The sequence below is a fragment of the Haliotis rubra genome, unplaced genomic scaffold, assembly GCF_003918875.1.
Source record: "Haliotis rubra isolate DU_JTF1 unplaced genomic scaffold, ASM391887v1 Scf1, whole genome shotgun sequence".
Lineage (NCBI taxonomy): Eukaryota > Metazoa > Mollusca > Gastropoda > Lepetellida > Haliotidae > Haliotis > Haliotis rubra.
The window spans coordinates 2,943,336-2,963,891 of record NW_025764891.1 but is presented as its reverse complement, the minus strand read 5'-3'; the positions used below and the strand labels follow the sequence as shown (position 1 = coordinate 2,963,891).

The 20,556-nt window shown below is 38.3% G+C and overlaps 2 protein-coding genes across 2 annotated transcripts; both read left to right on the top strand.

Annotated features, from left to right (window-relative positions):
• The first annotated feature begins 108 nt into the window (after window positions 1–108).
• On the top strand, window positions 109–5,118 carry LOC124269347 (small integral membrane protein 20-like). The gene is made up of 3 exons (XM_046704398.1): window positions 109–277; window positions 3,112–3,168; window positions 4,894–5,118. Exons 1-3 carry the CDS (start codon window positions 163–165, stop codon window positions 4,932–4,934), a joined length of 213 nt encoding a protein of 70 aa, XP_046560354.1. The 5' UTR covers window positions 109–162; the 3' UTR covers window positions 4,935–5,118.
• Window positions 5,119–8,179: 3,061 nt separating this feature from the next.
• On the top strand, window positions 8,180–12,993 carry LOC124285342 (F-box only protein 8-like). Its single transcript, XM_046721589.1, has 6 exons — window positions 8,180–8,322; window positions 8,788–9,076; window positions 9,541–9,670; window positions 10,483–10,601; window positions 11,010–11,194; window positions 12,280–12,993. The coding sequence occupies exons 2-6, from the start codon at window positions 8,862–8,864 to the stop codon at window positions 12,483–12,485; spliced, it is 855 nt and encodes a 284-aa protein (XP_046577545.1). The 5' UTR covers window positions 8,180–8,322; window positions 8,788–8,861; the 3' UTR covers window positions 12,486–12,993.
• The last annotated feature ends 7,563 nt before the right edge of the window (window positions 12,994–20,556 follow it).

Genomic DNA, 20,556 nt, shown 5'->3' with positions numbered 1-20,556 from the left:
ATAATGAGCTATTCAGTTTTTAACTGAACCGAAAGATACATGGGTTTCGTCTCTAAACAATGAAGTTATTAAAGTGAACATGTTAGTGCCTAACAACATTCATTTACTCCGACATGTCATAAGAGCCACTTCCTTCCGGTCTAGAAGGGTCGACCGTCAAAAATGCCACTGAAGTATCGTGTCAGAAATGTGCTCGTTCTGGGGGCCCTAGTGGGCGGAATAGGTCTTACGCTTTATCCCATCATGATTCAGCCATACATGCACCCGGAAGAATGGCGTACGTGTATAATTACCTAGTTGTATGTCTTTTTGCGATATAAAGCCATTATTACTTCGGATTTCGCGCACCTGTTAACTAAGTCTTCGTGTTTACTGTTTAACGTGTGCTTTATTTTCCGTTTAACACAAAACTCTGTAAAGAATCGAGTCTAATCCAGACAATCTAGTCACTGCCACCATGAGCATCGATCTACGCAAATGAGATACGATGACTTGCATTGACCAAATCAGTGAGTCTGGCCTCCCGATCTCGTTTGTCACCTTGTAAACAAGCATGCCTTTGGCTTTCTGGAGACCTTTTGATGCAGGAAGTTCATGGTTTCGATGTTTGCACTAACGCATATGAAAATCACTGACAATTGCCTTGATGCTACTTGCAATAAGTAAGATAATTAAAATTTTAAACAATGTTGTTTAGGAGCAGCCTAACAAATTTGTGAAAGTAGTTCACTTAACCATGTTTACCAGTGGCACTTTCTTGGATTACATTTTGGTTAATGTGGAGAGCTTCAACAATACACCACCGTTTCAACACAATACATGTCACGGTACAGACCCCTTGGTATATTTCGAAATGAGAGAGAAACAATATTTTTGGGGATAAAACTATTTCTTGTATTAAAAACAAGAGTGGAAACACCATAAAATATAAAATAACTATTGGCTGAGCTTAAAGAATTGACCAGTGAAGAGACTGGTTGTATTATTATGCAATTCATATTGCTAATACAGGACCGAACTGAAATAATTGGTTAATCTATACTAGGCACATAAAGAAACTGTGCATATAAAAATTTAAAATCAAAATTAATCAAACCTGTGTAGACACATAAGGATTTAAACTCAGAGATTAGTGACATGTATCCAACATGCATGCACGTGCCACGTTCCGTGACGTCAGTGGGTTCGTCCTTGAGACGTGCAATACGTTGTTGCACGTGCATTCCGGGAAAGAGAAACAGAGCAAATGAATGCCACACAATACTGTCACTTTGGAAAGCTCAACCCCTGCCCTTGCGATCGTTCAAAAAATTAAACGGCTATTGAAACGCATAGCATGCCAAGGCTCACGTCTGCACAATGTCATGAGGCCATTGGGATGGTCCGTGGGGGAATGTCTCAACGACAAGTGGCTGCACATTTCCACTGCCACCGGAACACCATTTCTGCACTGGTGAGACGCTACCAGAACACAAATGACGTCATCGATCGGCCACGTTCTGGACGTCCACATGTAACAACGCCAAGACAGGACAGATGGATAAGGGTGACCCATCTTCGCCACAGGTTTCAGACTGCAGTGATGACTGCCTGAACCATCTCAGGACTTCGCCCACAGTTCCACCCCAACACAGTTCGACAACGCGTTTACGTCATCACAGGATCAGACCGCACGACGTCCCGCCATACGGCCTATCCTGACACAGCGTCATTATGACTTACGACAATGTGGTGCGAAATCATGTCCGCAGACCCTTGTTTTGGTGGAGAAATGTTGTTTTTACAGATGAGTCCAGGTTTAACATTTCCCATAGTGATGGACGTCAACGTGCCTATAGATGCGTGGGAGAACGTTATGCACAGGCCTGTGTCTTGGAGAGGAATCGCTTTGGTGGTGGTTCCGTGATGATTTGGGGTGGAATAACAGCACGCCAAAGAACTCCTTTGGTGATTGTTCAGGGCAACTTAACTGGTGTGGGCTACAGGGATCAGATTCTTCGACCTGTGGCAATTCCTTTTCTGCAACGTCATGGCCCTGGGTTAACATTCCAACAGGACAATGCCCGCCCTCATACGGCAAGGGTTGCTATGGATTTCTTGCAACACCACAACGTTGACTTACTGCCTTGGCCTGCAAATTCACGGATCTCTCCCGATAGAGCATGTTTGGGATGAGATGGATCGACGTCTCACCCGCCTTCCTCATCCGCCAGATGACGCCCTTGACCTTGCAACAGAACTTGAGAGAATCTGGCGTGACATCCCACAAGCCTTCCTTGCACGTTTGATAGGCTCTATGCGTCGTCGATGCACTGCTGTTCTCAATGCCAATGGTGGACATACCCGTTATTGAGCTTGTGACATGGTCGTTTGACCCCTGTCCCGCTTGTGGACTCGTGACGTCATTGTGATTGACTTTTCAATTGAAATTCTCCCGACTTGTTATGGTCTCATGATCCCTCCATTAAAGTTTATATGTACCTTTGACATTGTTATCGTACTTATCAACTGGGATAATATTTTGACAATGCACAGTTTCTTTATGTGGCTAGTATATTAAGCCAACACCCTACCATGGGAACATGGTGCTATCACAAATGATTAGTACTTGATTGTAAAGGGGATCCAAGGCGAAATGATAGAGTCAGGTACAATGAACTCAACCCTCAGGGCAATGGGGTAGGCCCTTTTTTCAGCAGTTTGAGGTTAAAGGTGTTTTCACCATTACACTGGACCCAGGTTCGGTTCTCCACATGGGCCACAATTCTGATGGCCGCGATGTGTGAAGCCCATTTCTGGAGTCCCCTGCCGTGATATTGCTGGAATATTGCTAAGAGCGGCATAAAACTCACTCACTACAATTTGTTCATTGTAAAATCATGCTATCAACAACGGCTTTGTCAGGCTTGATAATTTACAATCCTTGCATCTAACTAGATAATGGCTACTGTGTCCTCAAACAACATTAACTCATGCACTTGATATGCTCAAGGCATTGTTATGTTTGTTATAATTCAAGCATAGTTTCTGTGATATTTCAATGAGAATGTATGAAGATTTTTGTATTGTGCAGTAGTGTAGTGATATATTTTTAAGATTATTATTTTACAGAGAAAATGCAGAGAAGTACAAGAGCAGGTATTGACCGGGAATCTATACAGCCTGGAGGTGAATATATTCTTCATATTGTCATATTTGTGAAATTCCATTAGCCACTTAGACTTAAAGTAAAGAAGAATCCAACTGACTTTAAACAGAAGAGCAACATCAGCCATTTTGTCAACATAGAAATATAAGCCCAAGACAGGTGATACTAAAACCAGGGATCTATCTAGATTTGACACTGTTTGCCTTTGGCAGGCAATGTGGTAAGAATATTGTTGTTTTGTTCTAAATGATCACTGATATACAAATCACCTGTATGAATTTCTATATAACATGGATTTTTAAATTTGTAAGTCCAGTTTTGGAATATTTATCGACATTTGTTTCAGACATGGGGTTCAATATCGGTCTCTTGACCAGGCCAAGATAAATTCTTGCAATACTATTATACTAAATTTGGAACTCCAGTACACTGGCTTCTTTAATTATCAGGCACACAATAACAAAATGCTTTGATTTGAATGAGATTGATCCATATGGCAGAGTAAGTGCCAAAGGCTGTCATTTTTTAAATAACAGTATGCTGTTTGTGTGAAAATAAAGAGATCAGTGTGGAACAAAACTCAAAAAGAAATCACCTATGGTTGTAAGCTGAGAAAAAAATTCAGTTTGGATCCAAGGCAGAACCTTTCAAGAATCAGTTTGCCAGTCCTTCTTGGCACCCAACAGAGCTGCTACATTCTCTTCATTGTCAAGTCAACCTAATAAAACCCAGAACAATATACCACGGTAATACAAAAAAATTGAACCACTTATTGGTGACTGGGTAATGTCTGAACAATATTTTCCACATAGCTTTGCCAATAATTAGTGAGCAGGCTTCTTTGCTTTTGTTTGTTTATTGTTTGACACCACTCTCAGCAATATTCTGGCTGTATTCCTGCAGTCTGGACTAAGGCTGTAACGATTCACTCGCATATTCGGTGAATCGAACCGTAGCCCTTCATGAATTCAATTCGTTATTCGTGGTCACCAGAACAGAATATTAATGAATATTTACGATTTTTTTAAGGGAGCATGTTTTACTTGAACCCTTGTGTACTTTGGAAAGTGAGATATGCAAGGATTGAATATGTACTAGCCTTGCAGTAGCTCAAGTCATGTTAGTTTGCCAAGGCTGCACATTGTACTGTCGACTATAACTATTACATACCAAATTTGAGTGTCATGAGATCACTGGTTATTGCTGTGACAAATCAAAACTGTCAACATGGGCGTACCATATTGTACATCAATCACTTAACTACAATACTGTATTCGTGAATAACTATTCGTATTCGTTACCCAATATTCATGATACGTATCATATTCGCCACATAGTGTATTCGTTGCAGCCCATTAGTAACCTCTTACTACATGGGTTACTGACAGAGTAATTCTAATCTAGACCTTCACAGGTGCAGGCTTCACATAGGAGAGATGTCTCACACAGCCTGGTAGCTTTCCTGATCCAGACTCATTGACAAAATGTGTAAAGATAGGGTGCTTGTTTTGCCCCAGTCAAGCCCCTCTGATATTCTGATTGGCTAATAATTATGGTAAGGTTTAATGTGACAATGAGGGCAGTCCCTGTAAAAATATCCATGTAAACATTTTAAATAGTCTTTACCCATGGAAAAGAATTCACATTGGAACTGAATGGTGTAGTTTAATGTCATTCTGTAAAATATTTTGTTGTCTCTTTTCCTGTAAAGTTTTGGAAAAGCAAATCTTATGTTCTATTTACAGGAATGAAGGTTTGGAGCAACCCTTTCGAAAAGAAAAACTAAGTGTTTTTCGCAAGATAGGCTGTGAGATCGGAACACAGACACGAAGGACAGCTTAGTGAGATGTGTATTTCAGCTGGACACTGTTGTGACAGTGATATCAAATGTGTGAAAGATGTGTGTCAGAGTGTGATCTTTGTATGGACATTTGTATCTTTATGTAAATAAAATATACATGAATTGAGAATGTTGTCTTCAGTTCATGCTATGGCAAAAGAGTTAAATGATTGTTACCCTGCGTGAGGCTTGACATGGGGATAAAACAAGGAATGGTTGTCTTGAGTATCCCTGCGTGAGGCTAGTGGTTAAAGCGTTGGCTCGTCAAGAAGACCTAAAACATGGGTACAATGTGAAGCCCATTTCTGGTGTCCCCCGCCGTGATGTTGCTGGAATATTGCTAAAAGCGGTGTATAACCATCAGTCAGTCAGTAATACAATACTACCCCTATGAGATAGTGAGTATAGTTTTATGTGGCTTTTAGCAATATTCCAGCAATATCATGGTTGGGGACACCAGAAATGGGCTTCACACATTGTACCCATGTGGGGAATCGAACCCAGGTCTTCGGCATAACCTGTAACCACTAGGCTACTGCACTGCCCCCTATGAAGTTGTGGCATGGTATTTGAGTCTGCTTGCACTGCTAATGCTCACTCACTCATGGACATAGCTATGTAAGTGTAATAATCATGATGGTAGACACAATTTCTCTTCCTCAAGGTATATACCCAATTATTCAATAAATTTGGTGATATCTATAAAATTCATTGAGCTACAACCCAATATAGAACCCCCTACGATGTTGGGAAACATCGATATGAGTAAATGCACCAAATGACCATCCGCTAAATGCCACTATTGAGTTACTACTTGTGGTAAGAGGCGACTAACGGGATCGGGTGGTCAGGCTAACTGACTCGTTTGACAGATGTCATCGGTTATCAATTGCGCAGATCGATGCTCATGCTGTTAATCACTGGATTGTCTGGTCCAGACTCGATTATATACAGACCGCCGTCATATAGCTGGAATTTTGCTGAGTGCGGCGTAAAACTAAACTCACTCTCTCATTGAGTTACTATGGTATTTTGAAAAAAATCGGGCGTTGATGAAATTGTTGTAAGTAGTAAACTAATAATAGAATGACAGTTTGATTCGAGCAATAATCAAAATGTTCGTGGCATCGTGTAAAAATATGAAACTTCCACAAAGACAGGTTAAAGATGCAAGCAGACCAAGTGCATTGCAATCAAACGTGATCATGTCTGAAAATGAATATGAATTGTAAAATAATTGTTTCTGTTTCTAACTTAGGCCTCGAACTTTTTTGACTGTCTTTCGATTTCCCAGAAGTCTTGTCAGTCTCGATTACCCTACGTATAATATCAGTTTATTTTATAATGATAACCAACGAACCAGTTTACACACACACAAAAATCACCATTCCCTGATTTGCCCCATTCTCTTTGGTTTTCGCGAAGAGATGTAACTTATGAGAGCGCTCGTAAAATATCGCCTGATTTGATGGTCCGCACGATGGTTTGCTCTACTCCCGGGTTGACAAGACAATGATACATCAAACTTTCCAACAGTCTATACACGATTGACATCTGATCCCCACATATGTTCACAGCGTGCGAGCCTTAGTTTGACGGGCCGTACACAACCTGTTCAATACTCCTCAGTCCTGGTCTCATTCTACAGAGCGATCATTATATTATATGATATTTGTATAGCGCCAATATCCAGCTCAGCTCAGCTGCCCAAAGCTCTTGGCGCTTTGTAACAAATTTCCCTCTATCATCGTATTGTTCAGTCTCAACTTCCAGGGGATCATACAATTATCATATATTATAAAAGGGTTGTAGTCAAAAGGGTCGAAAAAAAGTCAAATGGGGCGAGGCCAAAAGTCAAATGGGTCGAAATCCAAAGTCAAAAAGGCCGAAAAAAGGGCCGAAAACTTTTTTTTGTTCATCCCATATGACTAAGAATAAGACCGTTTTGACATTTTTTCACGGCCCATTTGACTTTCACCACCGCTCATTTGACTTTTTCCATCGGCCCATTTGATTTGGCACTTGGGTCTCGGCCCTTTTGTTCTTCGGCCCATTTGACTAGATCCCATTATAAAACAGAAGTACGTTATACAGCCTGGTTCCCGAGGTATGAAGCACAAGCGCAGCATACTCAGGAAACTAGTCTGAACACGTTCATCTCATCACGTTCTCACCCATGACGTCATTACGCTCTAGCTAACGTTGCCCATATTATCGACCACTAGTTTGTTCCGACTTATCTCGAGTTTCGGTTACCTTGAGCCATCAGACGCAACTTGTTAATAGTAATGAATTATTTGAAATTCATCTAGCTGGTGCAAAATTTGTAAAGTCAGTTGTTGTTTTTATTTTGTCTGAACTTTAATAAAATCGAAAGACAGAACTTGAATGAAGTAATCGAAGAATTATGAAATATCCCTGAGATTCTTTAAATGTAGGTTTGGCAGACACTAGGAAATATTTTATGGAGTGTCAACATACGTTTCTGTCAGTTTTTCACTTTATACACAATTAATGAAAACATAATCTCAGTCATTTACAAATAGTCTGAAAATATCACTGATGTTTTTATCTGAATGACTGATTCTACTTTAACAGTAAAATGCAATCACACATTGCTGAAATTGACAGAACGAATTTATCGAAACGATATCAAGGTAGCATAAACTCAGTCCTAACCTTTATATGTAAACCTCAGATGGGGTTATTCAACCGATCAAATAAATCAAACACATTTTCAGGTAATTTACAAATGTCCTCACTATCTGGACAAATGGGTATCTTTGAAGACTTAAGTCAAGAATTGGGATGCAATAAAAGACCATTTCATGAAAACCTACTTACAAAGTCATGATACATCCATTCTGATTATTTATGTACTGTTATTATGTTTCCAATTTTTTTTTCTGTATCATGTTTTTCATTCTTGGTAAAAACGTATACTGTGACACAATTACAATTTTGAAATTTAAACACGATTTATAGACGTGTTTCAAATGAGATAACATTTTGAGAACGTCTTTTGTTAGGGGCGATTATTAAAACCATTCAAAAAGTGTAATTTGCGACCAGAAAGCCCAGATATATGGATTTCCTTTATTACGATTGCACAATCTAGTGGTGAGAAGAAAATGTAAACAAACAAGGTGCAACAATGACTGCTCCCTTGAATTTTGACCAATGAGAATACCTTCTTTCCTACGTCTTCGGTCCTGTTCCACGTCAATTTGAGGTTGTTGGAAATGTTTACAAACCAAAAGCATAAAATAAATCATGAATCGTGGGCATTTCTACAAACACAGCTATCATTTGCATTCATGAAATGATTAGCAAGGTATGTGAACTTTTGACGCGCTGTCGTGAGTTGTTCTAGTTTTTCTTCCCGAAAAACGATTTTTGATGGTAAAACAATATTTGAAACAGTCTGACAGTCTGGAATCCCACCCACACCTCTATCGATTGAGGATAGTGAATGCTATTTAGAAATGATGTTTGTATTAAGAGATCTCCTGTGCCAATGTAATGATTTCAGTACTTGGTAATTAGTCTACGCTATGGTATGACAACTTAAATATGACGAAACAGAACTACTTAAAAGTTCGCTGTGAATCTACCTCACTACCAATACCATACATCATACACCACGGTCATCGTGGTCCTAGAGAAATATGTTGATTAAGTGCATGAGAAAATAGACTGCAGTGTCCTAACTAGATATAGGGATGTCAAAGAATATTATAGCCACCATATAGTCTGTTTCTTTCAGTGGCAACTTTGATAACTTTGCCATTATTTTCAGATGGAATTCTAACAAGTGCGTGGATGCTCTTGACTCCTCATCTCAGCCAGTAGAGAGGTCCGCTGATAGGTGTTATGGGTCAGATGCTAAGGCGCCTGCATGAGGTGAATCAGTTAGATTGTGCAGGGGTGAAGAGACGGAGTGTCTTGAAGTGTGAGGGTTTTCCAGACCTTGATTCTTTACCCCCTGAACTTGGGTTGACTGTGCTGTCCTACCTGAACCCAACCGATCTCTGTTTAGCCTCTTGTGTTTGGGGACACCTTGGAAATGATGAGTTTTTATGGCAAGGGTGAGTATGGAATGGAGAAACATTCTACAATATCAAGAAATTATTAGTGCTATGACTTAGTGTGTTTTTGGTAAAGAGAAATGACTTTTGTTTTGTGTGCTGTTTAGATCAAACTCTGATCAGTAATCGCTTTTTTAAACAGGCATTGATTTTAACCTGTCACGGCCTTAATGTCTATCATAAATGTGTTTGGTTGCTGAGTATATTGTGTATGCCCTGTGTCACTCTTCAAGCATACAAGTCTGTGTTTGTTTGTTCATTGAAAAACACCTCATGTTTTTCTAACCTCTTGATTGTCTTTTACTAAGTTGAGCACAAACCATTCAATGCATTCAGTGTTTCGTCTGTTGCAGGCAAACCCTGTATGACACATCTGATGATAGTGCATCATCAAAGTGATGGATATTGTAATGATTGAAATTATGTAATATCATCACATTAGTGTGTTCAGTGTTTGTTTTCAGCCTGTGCAAGGGTCAGTGGGGATACACCAGTGTTTACAGGAGGGCTCGCAACATTCCAGACTTTTCTTTCAAGAGATTATTTCTCCTGCTGGATGAAGCCTCACTCACTTTCAATGGAGAGCCTTATGAGGTCAGTTATGCCGACTTTTTTTATAGCAATGGAAATTAGCACCAACCCTACTGTCCACATTACAGGAATCCTTAAGGAGAATAGAATTTCAAACAGTTCGGAGTGTATTGCTGTGTGTTAACAGTATACAAGCTTTTAAATCTGGGTTAATTTCTATCCCTTTAACTTTGATTAGCTTTGTTTGTCACAGTTTCAACAATGAGAAAATGATTGCAGATTCAACATTATCTAGAGGCGGTGGGGTAGCCTAGTGGTTCAAGCGTTCGCTCGTGACGCCGAAGATCTGGGTTCGATTCCCCACATGGGTACAATGTGTGAAAACCATTTCTGGTATCCCTCGCCATGAAATTGCTGGAATATTGTTAAAAGTGGCGTAAAACTTAACTCACTCACTCAACATTATCTTTTGCAGAAATTATTATATTTTTTCTCTCTTTGTTGTCTGCAGTGGCACTTTATTCTTTCAAATACAGACTGTCTTTGCAGTAGTAATTCAGTATCAGCATAAAGTATTTCATCTAAGAGAAAGGGTAAGCAATGTCTCCTATTATAGTCAGAACATCAATCTCATGGCAATAGCTGACCAACTGATATACACTCATGGAAACGAATATAGGAACACATGCAAGTACAAGTGTTCCTTAATTCTTTTCCAGATTTCTTCACAAGTTATGTATTGCACTGTGGGTGAAAATCTGGAAATAAATAAAGGAAAACTTGTACTTCATGTGTTCCCATATTTGTTTCCATGAGTATATACAGTATCTGCCAGGTGCCACCTTGTTTAAGTAAGTGATGTTTTTTGTTATCAGGGAATGAACTACTTGTTCGAGCATGAGATACTAGATGATGACCCTGAAGAGATAGCCCGGTTCCTTCATACCACCAAAAAAATATGGCCAGTCCGGAAACGCCAGTTTCTTGATGGCAGGTCAGTATAATGTTCATGTTACTACAGTCTACAATTATAAATTTATTATGTATAATGGTAAACTCTCAAACCAAATATCTGGTAAAATCCCAAGCAAGTCTACAGCCCTTAAGCATGTTTAGCATGTCTCGATTGCTTCAGTTTCTGAAAATGAAGAGGTTCTTGGACTATTTTCTATTAGGTGTCAAAATGCACTTTGTGAAAGGAATGTCTCAAAAGTTTTTGGATTTTAATGTAAGGTCTCTTCTTTTAACTTAGTGGAAGTATTAGTCTGAATTTGAACGGTATTGTCTTCATATCATTCTACACTGTTGTTACATACTTCAAGTAAATCATGAATTACAAAGTTTTTGTGAGCTCTAATGATCCTTAGGCTAACTTAGTAATGTACTTCATATACTATTTCAGGCGAGATGTTCTGGAAAATTTAGTAAAACTACAGAATTTCCAAGGCCAGTTTTTACCCAACGCTTTGAGGAAGTTTTTCACAGAGTTCTCTGCCCCTACTCAGCGCGGGAACTACCTGACAGAAGTCATTGAGAAATTCTCCCAACAGTTTGTGGCTTGTAACCCACAGATTGGTCTCAGCCAAGGTAAACAATCCTATCCCCTGTTGGTTATTCAAGGTTAGTAGTGCTCCTTAGCTTGTTTCAACAGGCAGCTACAAGGATTTTGTATCATTTTACCTTTATGGCACTGGGTGTTGCTCATGATGTCCATATCTAGTTTGTCAGGTTCAAACTTATGCTCGCTGACTTGGTTGACACATATCATCGTATCCCAGATTGTCTGGCCCTGACTCGATTATTTACAGAATGCCGCCATATAGCTGGAATATTGCTGAGTGTGGCTTAAAACTAAACTCACTCACTCATTGTATCCCAATAGCGTAGATCGATACTATAACTATACATCAACCATGTCCACGAGTCTGACACACAGTCATGTAAGTGACTGAGTAAGCGAGGCTATGGTTTTACCAGGAATGTTACCATTCAACATCCAGCCATATTGCAGCAATATCAATAGGGTAAAATCAGGACACCAGAAATGGGCTTCACACATTGTATCCATGTTGGGAATCGAACCCGGTCTTCGGTGTTACAGTAGTATGTAAATAACTGAGCCTGGATCAGACAATGCTTTAACCAGTCCACTAGGCTACCCCACCGCCCACGCACTGTGATGTAAGTAGAGTACTAATCAAAGCGACATATCTGTGAAGATCCAGGTTAGAATTGGTCTGTTATAACCCATGCTGGTCATAAGAGGCGACTAACAGGATTGGGTGGTCAGGTTCGTTGACTTGATTGATGCATGTCATCTCACACCAGTCACATAGATCGATGCTGATCGATCACTGGATTGTCTGGTCCAGACTCGATTATTTTCAGGCTGTTGTCATATAGCTAGGAAATTGCTGAGTGTTGTGTTATACAAAAACAAACAAACAATCAATTTCAAGTCATTTATTTCAGTAATAAGGCCTCAGGCCCACATACATATTACATGCAAATATTTACAATTGGTGCTGCATTTCCTAAATTTTAAAGATATGACGATCGTAGACTGGCAGCATCTTTCACAAAATTTGCCAGGTTTTTTGACAGTAAGACAAACAATCAAAGCAATGTGAAACCCCACTCATTGACTATAATCCTTATATGTTTAATTCCAGACACAGTGTTCATGTTGTGCTTCTCACTCATTATGCTGTCTGTGGATTTAGCATCACCGCACGTCAAGAACAAGATGTCCAAGCGAGAGTTTATCAAAAACACATGTCGAGCTGCGGGTGAAGTGAGTAATGACTTAGCAGGTCATCTCTATGACAACATATACCTGGCAGGTCATGTGGCGCCTTCCTCACACTGTGAAGTATAGAATGGGTTTACCCTAACAATACTACTCATTAGTGCTTTCAAATATACAAACTTCCTCCGTCAAGTTTGTAAGAACCTCAAGAGGAATAGACATTTTTCTGTTTTCCATTTCGTTTTGGAGGGGTGGTTATTTATTTTATTTTCACATTAGAATATTACAATATTAGAACTGATGTTAATTGAATATTTTCATTTATTTTTGAAGACACTGTTTCCCCACACTGCGCTGTTTAGTTAACATAATAAAAGTCATATTTGCCATGGTGCCTATTAAAACCATACACTACAAGTTACCGGTACATATGTTTTCTAAGACAGAGGGGTTGAGAATAAACTGTCTATAGAACTGAAACCTTTTATAACAGATGTGCAGCCCTTCTATTATCTTTTAAAGATGAGTAATGTACACAAGAGTATATGTATATGTAAACTCTCTCTCTTACATGAGACCCGTGAAGGTCCGGGTTACCTTCAGTAACCCATGCTTGTCGTAAGAGGCGACTAACAGTATCTGGTGGTCAGGCTCGCTGGCTTGGTTGACACATATCATCGGTTCCCAATTTCACAGATCAATGCCCATGTTGGTGATCACTGGATTGTCTGGTCCAGACTCTATTAATTTACAGACTGCCGCCATATAGCTGGAATATTGCTGAGTGCGGCGTAAAGCTGAACTCACTCACTCTTACATGAGGGAGCTTATTGAGATTACATACTGGTCTAGAGGTTTGTCAGGGGCGCTTGCTGTATTTTTTTTCTCAAGACACTTCCTACCCCTTATATACATGAGCAATCCCTTAATATCATTCAGACAAACAACTGTACCATTTCTTCAAGACCATCGTACAGCTCTGATAAAATTTGGTGACTCCCCCAGCCCTTTCGTCCCAGTCATGTATTCAATACCAACCCCACCCAATCCCTTAGTATGGCAGATACAGTATATTACTGAAAGGGGTATTATGTTTAAAGCCCTTTTTGGCAATAATTTCGCTCACCAGCAGTTGGCTAATCCATGTCAGGGTGTAGTGATGCTTTTATGTGTAGGTTACCCTATCTCCTAAAGCTAGTTCCGAAAGACCCGAGATTATTTAATATTATTTGATGTGCACATTGGCTGCATGCATAGGATCAATGTTTAGTTATTCAATCAGTGCTGACAACCTGTTGTTTAGAGTGAAAAGCCATGTATGTTTAATTTAGTTAAATACTGCCGATGGTTGCCATCACATAGTTTGAGTGGCTCCTTGTTTGCAGTTTTTGTTTTCGTATTTGTGTAATTGTTATTGAGAAGAATTATTTTGTATCCTAAAGCTATTATACTGTTTAGCCTGTGTACTCAAGTCTCCTCAGTTACCTGGTAGATATTTAGGACAAACAGCCTTTTTTGCTTCTTGAGCGAGCCTGTGGTAAAGTAGATAATTACATATATGTTAAGAGTATTTTCTTTATGTTTATCTAACATAAACCCTCTCAACAAATGATTTTTTTTTCAATTTTGCCTTCTCCCTTTTGGGTGTTTAGAAAGACAATTAATAAATAATTACAAATGTGTCTTAAAGCATGATGCAGAGATTTACAGCAGAAGTAAACAGTTCATTACTGAGTTCAACATGAATAATTTAGTATGTATTGGTAAAGACGTAGATGTCAGTTTGGAATTCACATGTTGGCTTCCCAAATACAGGTGTGATTGATTGAGTGAGTGAGTTTATTTTTACGCCGCACTCAGCAATATTCCAGCTATATGGCGGCGGTCTGTAAATAATCGAGTCTGGACCAGACAATCCAGTGATCAACAACATCAGCATCGATCTACGCAATTATGATACAGTGACGTGTCAACCACCCGATCCCGTTAGTTGCCTCTTACGACAAGCATGGGTTACTGAAGATCAATTCTAACATGGATCGTCACAGGTTATAGGTGTGATTGATTTATGGACATAATAATCGAAAATTAATCAGGGTTCAATAACATGATCACAGTGATGGTTATGTCGTGATATAACTGAAATATTGTTCTAAGCGGCGTTAAACCAAACACACTCACTCACTTACAGCAAAGGTCACAACAAATGTTATCTTTCGTGGCGTGGCCAAAGTGGTTTGATTGAAGGATTAATTATTCATTAAATCCCATGAAAATAGACAGATATGCAATTTGTAGGGCTGGCTATGGATATTAGATCATAAAGATGGGTAATTGTAACTAAATATTAATTGATTATCGATAAATATCGCAGAAGTAACTCAGTGTTCACGAATGGTGTTTCAAAGAAACAGGACATTGGGTCCTGTAAGTTTAAGATGTCTGTCTGAAAAAAATTAAACACACATTTCAGATTTAACATTTCTTATAATTGGCATTGAAATTATTAACAAACATAAGAAAAATTAAGATAAAATAAACAGCAAACAAGTGTCACATGTCACATATAACAACTTCAGTCAAAGTCATTGTGAAATATACAGTCAGACACTGGGGCCGGTGGGTTGTAGACTTCTATCGGACCGTTGGCCAGAATCTGCCGGATTTGTCAGAGGGTCAGACACTATTCGCGAACACTGAAGTAACTGCCAAAATGTCTGCAATTGAATATATTTCACATCACTGGTGAGTAGTGACATGTTGATCCATAGATTACTGTCAAAACAGCTTCCTGAACATATCGTAGAAGCAACCAATGATTAAAGTTTTAACTTTGTATGTTGTGTCAGTAAATTAAAACTCTAAACATAGTATAAATATTTTTGGATCACAAATATCGTTTCTGTACGATATTGTTGATGGCACAATTTCCATATCGATAATCATTAATATTTTTATCCTGTCAACGATATTTCCGATTATCGATCATTTTAGCCAGCCCCAGCAATGTGGAGGACCAGAATCCCCAATGTTGAGAGTATGGTCACAAGACATGTGTTGTTGTGTTTGTGTTGAAAACGTATCTCAATACTAACATGTCAGTTCTTTGTGGTACACTTTTGTCAGCATGAAACTATGTGTAGGAAGCAACTAAAATTGGCCATTTAGGATTGAGCATTTGACACACAAACAGATCCCTTGGTTTCAAAAGAACAAGTTGTTATGTGTTCATGTGGTACATTTTGTGGTAATGATTGGTGTAGTGAGTGATAACAAGCTTTAACTGACCTTTCATCAATTCTATGATAAAATCATATATGTTGTGTCATCACCATTCACACATGTCATGGTGTTCTCACCTGTGTCACAAGTAACAGCTGGGATAGTACTTTAATATTGCTAAAAGCAGCATCAAAACAAAACTGCCTCACTATTTCACCTGTGTAGCAAAACTGTGCTTCCGATGAGATAGATCCTTTGAACTGATGGATTAATATAAGTATTGGCAACCGTGAAACATCAAATTGTTTCAGAATCCATTACAATACAGTCACTCTATAAGTGCAGCAATCTTGAATGGGACTTGAACCTTTAAGATTAATTTCAGCATAAAATGCTGTAAAGAGGGTGGGTGATTTCAAACAGTTAGGGCTTCATTAAATAAGGGACCACTGAACCAATATGTTGCATGTTAATACAAGATAGAAGTACACATTAGAAAGCTAAGCTTTTATGTACAGCATGCATAATTCAATTCATGTTCTGGGGTGGGATGAAGGTGCTTGGTGTTTTCAGGCAAATTCTTAATTATGAATTAGTGAAAAAATATTTTAATGTCAAGCATGACTTCAGAAACTGATCAGTGAACATCTCGCTGGATGTTGATGACATTTTATCTGAAAGATATTAATCAATCTTCATTTATTAGGGAAAGTAATTACTTGTAGTTAAAGTCTTACTGAAAAATCAATATGGCGGAATCTGAAAATGGTTGGTCCCTTGCTCTGCTTGAATCTTGAATTCTTCTCTTTCTGTGACAGAAATTACATTGATGTTGAGATACTGACACAACATGTCAACACTATTTGACAAGAGGTAACAAGTTTGTGCTATGCAACTCATGTGAGATCTCCTGTCTTATACTGAGCCCTCCAAACCGGTGTTGTACTCATGTAAACTTCTCCAAGCATTTTGTTGTGGATCTGTGTCATATCTTGCCTTTATTGATTATTAATGTAGAAATGTACAATTAATTGTCTTGTGTTGAATAGATGTGACAATGTCTTGTCTCATTCTTGCTTCATTTGCAAATTTGTACAGGGTTAAAGATCTAATCTGACAGCCCTAGAAAGTGCTGCATGTTCTTGACACTGTTATCATGGCTCAAGTGTATTTTTATGTAAAGCATGAAAGTTACCTTGATTGTAGGACATTTTAGTCAAAATTCATGCGTATTCATCAACCATATCACACATTAGGCCTCAATGGTACGGTTAGTGAATACCTTTGAATATTGCTGACATGCCTTGCCTTGATATTTCTGTTTTGTTCTGTTACTTCCACCTATTTCATTTACCACTTAACTGAATCCCTTTGAACCAGGTCATAGGCATGGCACCAGAGAGAGTACAGGAATATTAGTGCCAATAATGGTATTACTGAAAGAAAATGCACATATTCCAATGAAATATTTTTATGAAACCAATACAAGAGTTAAATACTGATGGAGCAGAATGACATCATATACTATTTTGTTTATGCTAACATGCTAGCATTAGATACTTTGAGTAATCACATCAGTAGGAGTGCATATTCCAGATATATTTAATATTGATATATGGTCAGCTGATTGTTGTGAAATGCTAACCTAAAACCTTATCCAGTGTGGATAATTTGTTTTTGTTGATTACTAATTTATATGGAATGTTTGCAGTTGTTGTTGACATATTACACTATACTCAGACACAGCTTTCTTCAAAAGAAGATGTTGTCTGTTTTGTTTAACACGCCGAGATTTTATCTCATATTTTGTTGACACTCTGACACTGATTTTGTTGAATGTGAAGGCTCAAAAGCTATAGCATCAACCTGATTCTGCACAATATTTTCTCATATTGCAACGTACAGGAGAAAAAAAGGCGAACATACAGTGTTACCACATGGTTACTATTTATCCTTGGACTCACATTTCTTTGTTTCACAGTGCGTGATTCGTGTAGTAATGATACTCAGTGAGGAGAAAGAAAAATTAAGGCTAACATTTTTCAGATTTTGTTTTAGGATTGTTAAGAGTTACTAAAGTATCTTCCCATTACCAACCTTTATGTGGTGATAAATAATTCAATACCTATTTCTGTTGTATACATACAGATAAAACCCCAAACAAATGGTGTCATTCATATTGAACAACAACAGCTTCAGAAACTTTATATAGACTGCTCAAAAGAAGTTAAGGATCACATTCGTTTATATTACTGTAGTTAATCTGTCACAACATGCATTGGCAAAAAATAAATGTTTTTCATCCCTTAAGACACTCTCCGCATCTAGAAATGTGTCGATGAAATTTTTATGTTGAAGACATTTTCTCAATCTTTTTTTGAGGGGTAAATAATTACTCTCATTTACAGCTCTTGTTATTTTGAATGAATGACACTGTTAGGTTTTTTTCCAGGATTGACTGTGCCTCCCCTAGTGGTGGTGTGTCCTCTTGATAGGTTTACAGTCAGGTATGCTATCTTGGGGTGAAACAGTATACCGCAGTATTAGTAGAACCGCGATATTTTGCCTTTGGTTCGGTGTACCATAATGCAATCCAAAAATTCGGTATTTTCGGTTTTCGTACCATTCTTCTATCCAGTCATAAAGTGACAGTTTTGTTCATTCAAAATAAGAAAGATTGGTTATTTTCCCCCATGTTATTAAGCAATGTAAGGTTTGGCTCTTGTTGTCAATTTTCTGCGTTATGATCAGGGGCCATGTGCACAAAGCGATCTTAGCGCTACGACTATCTTAAGCCTATATTGGAGAATGGGAGTTACAATCATTGATCATTGTAGCGCTAAGATCGCTTTGTGCAAGTGGACCCATATCTCATATACCGAACCGAAGGCCTTGTACCGTACTGTGGTAAGAGCGTACCATTTTACCCCTAATGCTATCATTACTTTAATATGAAGATACATGTTGTGCTGGTATAAAGTGTAGCAAAGTGAATCAGTACAGCCCCAATTGTACTAATGCTTTTTATGACATTGCTGTTGGCAGACATTTCAAATGAGCAACACTTTCCTTTAAGGGTCAGTAGTGTTTTATCTCAGAGTACTTTACACTGATCTTGCTGATACAGCAGAAACCGAGTATTTGATGTGCATGCATCACCAACATAATAATGAAACTGTACTGCTGAACCAACTTATTGAAAATGATGACCTAACAACTGAACATGTGGATCTGCATAATTTGTGCAGTCCACATCAGCAAGGCTGGAAGGTGTGATCAGTTATACAGATGTGTTGAGTCAAGCTGGTGAATTTTCTGATCCAAATGGAAAATGGACTTCACTTGCATACCATGAAACTCAACTTCAGTTCCCTGTTCAATGGTAGTCAGGTTAATAATTGCTTATTGAACTATAAGTTTATGCTAACATCTTGCAATGAGTATCTGATAGGGGGAAAAGCAGTTGAGGAAATCAGATTCTGTTGTCTGGCTGCACAGAAGGTATGGACAAGGTCCATCTTTCTGGGCCTTCATTGTCCAATGCTTCTACCTTGTGTTGGTTGTGAGTAGGGCTGAGTTGGACATATGTAGTTGCTCTGAGATAACATGCTTTGGAGAACGAAGAAGCATTGTCATTTTGAATAGAAGGGTAATATTCTTAAATGTGTACGAGATCTCTGAATTTATTTATTTGTTTATTTATTTTTTTTCTCAGAGCTGGATTGTTGTGATTTGACATTTTATGTTTAATTTTTGTTTTACATATTTAACAACACTAACCATTTACTGCAGTGTTTTCTTGGGAGCTTTAGTGAAAAGTCTGATTGATTTATTATGAAACAATAAATAAAATAGGATTTTGGAGTAGGAAATTTACAGATGTAAAGACTGTGGTCAGATCCACAAAGCGTTCGTAACATTTGACCTGTAACTCCTTAGTATACCTTAGGCTTACGAATGTCATACTGTTTTATTAATCAGCATGCAGAGAGGTTAAACTTACTAGTAGACATTTAGTATTGTTTACTTAAATGGGTTAACAAATATTCCTGCAGTGTCATGATGCTGCTAACAAACTGAAAATTTGTGAGGACAGCAGGGTTTTTGGTTGCCAGAATCTGGATGTACTCATCCTTTGACTTCTAAGTGTGTTGTCATGGCGACAGTTAGAGTAAACAATTTCTCTAACTTTGTTGAAGTGCTCTTATGATATAAAGATGTTATATAATGTATTCAATAGAGGCTGTGATCAAAATTTTGTAAATATATTTTTGTAATAAAAATAAAATTAACACTGATGGTTTATTGTCTGTTGTAACATTGTATCGCTATTATTCTAGAGTGGATTGTTGTACAATCTCTCAATGACAATCCAGATCTTCATTGTGAACATCGTTCACATACTCCCTAGGACAATCCAGATCTTCATGTTTACCATCATTCCACATATTCCCGATGACAGTCCAGATCTTCATCGTTGACATTGCCCCACATACACCCAATGACAATCCAAATCTTCATTACCATTGTTCCACATATTCCCGATGACAGTCCAGATCTTCATTACCATTGTTCCACTTACTCCCAATGACAATCCAGATCTTCATTACCATTGTTCCACATACTCCCAATGACAATCCAGATCTTCATTACCATTGTTCCACATACTCCCAATGACAATCCAGATCTTCGTTACCATTGTTCCACATACTCCAAATGACAATCCAGATCTTCATATTTTCCATCATTGCACATACTCCCAATGACAATCCAGATCTTCCTATTTACCACTGTTCCACAATCTCTCAATGACAATCCAGATCTTCTTATTTACCACTGTTCCACAATCTCTCAATGACAATCCAGATCTTAATGTTTACCATCGTTCAACTTACTCCTGATGACAATCCAGATCGTCATATTTACCATTGTTCCACATACTGCTGATGACATTTCAGATCTTCATATTAAAAATCCT